This window comes from Lepidothrix coronata, unplaced genomic scaffold, assembly GCF_001604755.1.
Source record: "Lepidothrix coronata isolate B3197 unplaced genomic scaffold, Lepidothrix_coronata-1.0 Scaffold463, whole genome shotgun sequence".
NCBI classification, from domain to species: domain Eukaryota; kingdom Metazoa; phylum Chordata; class Aves; order Passeriformes; family Pipridae; genus Lepidothrix; species Lepidothrix coronata.
The window spans coordinates 17786-20401 of record NW_016690643.1 but is presented as its reverse complement, the minus strand read 5'-3'; the positions used below and the strand labels follow the sequence as shown (position 1 = coordinate 20401).

Sequence of the window (2616 nt, the reverse complement as noted above, 5' to 3'; positions counted from 1 at the left end):
GGGTGTGATGGGATGGGATGGGATGGGATGGGATGGGATGGGGTGGGATGGGGTGGGATGGTGGATAGGGACAGGGACAGAGACAGTGGCAGTGACAGTGACAGTGACGGTGATATTGGTAGTGATGATGATGGTGATGGTGACGGTGACAGGGACGGTGACAGTGGTAGTGATGGTGATGATGACAGTGACAGGGATGGTGACAGTGACAGGGATGATGACAGTGACAGTGACAGGGACGGTGACAGTGACAGGGACGGTGACAGTGGCGGTGACACTGAGAGCTCGGGGGCACCCCTGCATGCAGTTTGAGGCTCAGACAAAGTTATTCCAGAAGCTCCTGTTGAATCCTGAGGTGCAGAGAACCCCCTTGGTTCCCAAACTTCTCCCAGAGAGGAGCTCCAGGGGGGCTGATCCCACCTTAGGGATTATGTCCGAGGGTTGAGTCACAGAGGTGGGATTAACCCACTTTGTCTTGCGGGTTTGAGTGATGGCAAATCAGAGGTGTTTATATAAAATTGATTTATTTCAAATTAATTATTTGTTACGACAAATGAGCAAACAAACGAGCCCGAGGTGAGCTGAGCTCAGCTGGGCAGAGCCTGGTGCTGGTGACACCAAGGGCAGGGTTTGAGCCCTGCCTGGGCCACTTACTCCATGATCCCTGTGGGTCTCTTCCAACCCAGACCAGTCTGAGTCTGTGATTCTGCCAAAGGTTTAAATGTAAGGAATTGCAGAGGTGGGATTAAACCACCTTGTCCTGATGGCAAACCAGTTACGTTTGTTTAAAGTGAATTATTTATTATGGCAAATGAACAGGCAAATGAACAGACTGAAGATCTTAATCAGAATTATTTACTACACAGTGTCAAAGCTACAAACTCCTAGTAGAGTAAAATATACCCTAAAATACAATAGCACTCTGTATCAGAGCAGTTGAGTTAATTAACTGGAGCAAAGCTGGCCAAAGAAATGGTCATTGAGGGGAGACTGATGTGACTCTCACACGAGGATCGAGGAGGGGAGGGAAAGGCTCAGACAGTTATCTGAGAAGCTCCTGTTGAGTCTTGAGGTGCAGAAAACCCGCTTGGTTTTTAAACTCCCTCCCAGAGAGGCCCAAGTGTGACTGGATCAAATCTTAGGCTCGGATTATGTCAAAGGGTTGAGTTTACAGAGGTGGGATTAAACCTCTTTGTCCTGCGGGTGTGAACGATGGCAAATCAGAGGTGTTTGTGTACAGTGCATTATTTATCCCAGGCTGTTTATCTGGGTTGGAAGGGACGGTGAAGTCCAACCCTCAGCCCTGCCCGGGACCATCTCCCTGGGCCTGAGAGGATCATCCCAAAGCTCCTTGAGCTCTGGCACCCTTGGGGCTGTGACCACTTCCCGTGTATTCCCGAGCCAGGGAGCAGCTTATCTGCCAAACCCTGCTTCCCAAAGCAGGGCCGTGTGTTTGCAGCGGGTGAACCAGGCTGGGTTTGGCACAGTCCAAGCCCAAAGCAGCCCCCTGGCACCGGCAGGAACTCCCCACCAAGAGCTGGTGCTGTTTGCGTGCTCCGACCAGATCTGAGCTTTACCTGGGCAGAGCGTCCTGCCTCGGCACCCCCGGGTGCTGACCCCCTGTCCCCGCAGGCACCCCGTCCCCCTGCGAGCCCAACGAGTTCAAATGTGCCAACGGGCACTGCGCCCTCAAGCTCTGGCGCTGCGACGGCGAGAACGACTGCGGGGACGGCTCCGACGAGAGCGACTGCCGTGAGTGCGGGGGGCTGGGGGACACACGGGGGGACAGGGGCACGGCTGACGCCTGGCACCGTGCCCCCCTGCAGCCACCAAGGCGCCCGGCGCGGCGTGCGGGCCAGCAGAATTCCGGTGCGTGTCCAGCGGGAGCTGCATCCGGGCGAGTTACCAGTGCGACAGGGAGCCCGACTGCCCCGACCGCAGCGACGAGGTCGGCTGTGGTGAGTGACAGCCCGGGCACCGCGGGCAGGGGGCACACGGGCACCCGGGGGGGCTGGGGACACCGTGCCAGGAGTGCTGTGTTCAAGGGGGGGCGACCGGGCTGTGGCACTGGGCTGGGGACACCGTGCCCAGGGACCCTGGCCTGGGGACACTGTGCCTGCAGACTCTGCTGTGGCACTGGGCTGGGGACACCGTGCCCAGGGACCCTGTGCTGTGGCACCGGGATGGGGACATTGCCATGGCAGCAGGATGGAGACGTTGTCCCTAAGGACCGTGTCATAGCACTGGACTGGGCACATTGTGCCCAGGGACCCTGTGCTGTGGCACCGGGATGGGGACACTGTACCTGGGGACACTGCCATGGTACCAGGCTGGGGACACTGTGCCCAGGGACTGTGTCATGGCACCAGGCTGGGGACATTGTACCTGGGGACAGTGCCATGGCACCAGGAGGGGGACACTGTGCCCAGGAACCCTGTGTCATAGCACTGGGATCAGGTCTGTGCCTGGGGACACTGCCACGGCACCAGGCTGGGGACATTGTGCCAGGGACCCTGTGCCATGGCAGCAGGATGGGGACATCGTCCCTAAGGAGTCTGTCATGGCACTGGGCTGGGGACATTATGCCTGGGGACAGTGCCATGGCACCAGGCTGGG

General features: G+C 58.0%; 1 protein-coding gene across 1 annotated transcript in view; it reads left to right on the top strand.

Annotated features, from left to right (window-relative positions):
• Window positions 1-1966, top strand: part of LOC108510071 (basement membrane-specific heparan sulfate proteoglycan core protein-like) — a 26153-nt gene extending 24187 nt beyond the window's left edge. Inside the window, exons 8-9 of the mRNA XM_017839721.1 lie at window positions 1633-1752; window positions 1827-1966. Coding sequence (XP_017695210.1) covers window positions 1633-1752; window positions 1827-1966 — 260 coding nt within the window. The remainder of the gene's footprint in view (window positions 1-1632; window positions 1753-1826) is intronic.
• The last annotated feature ends 650 nt before the right edge of the window (window positions 1967-2616 follow it).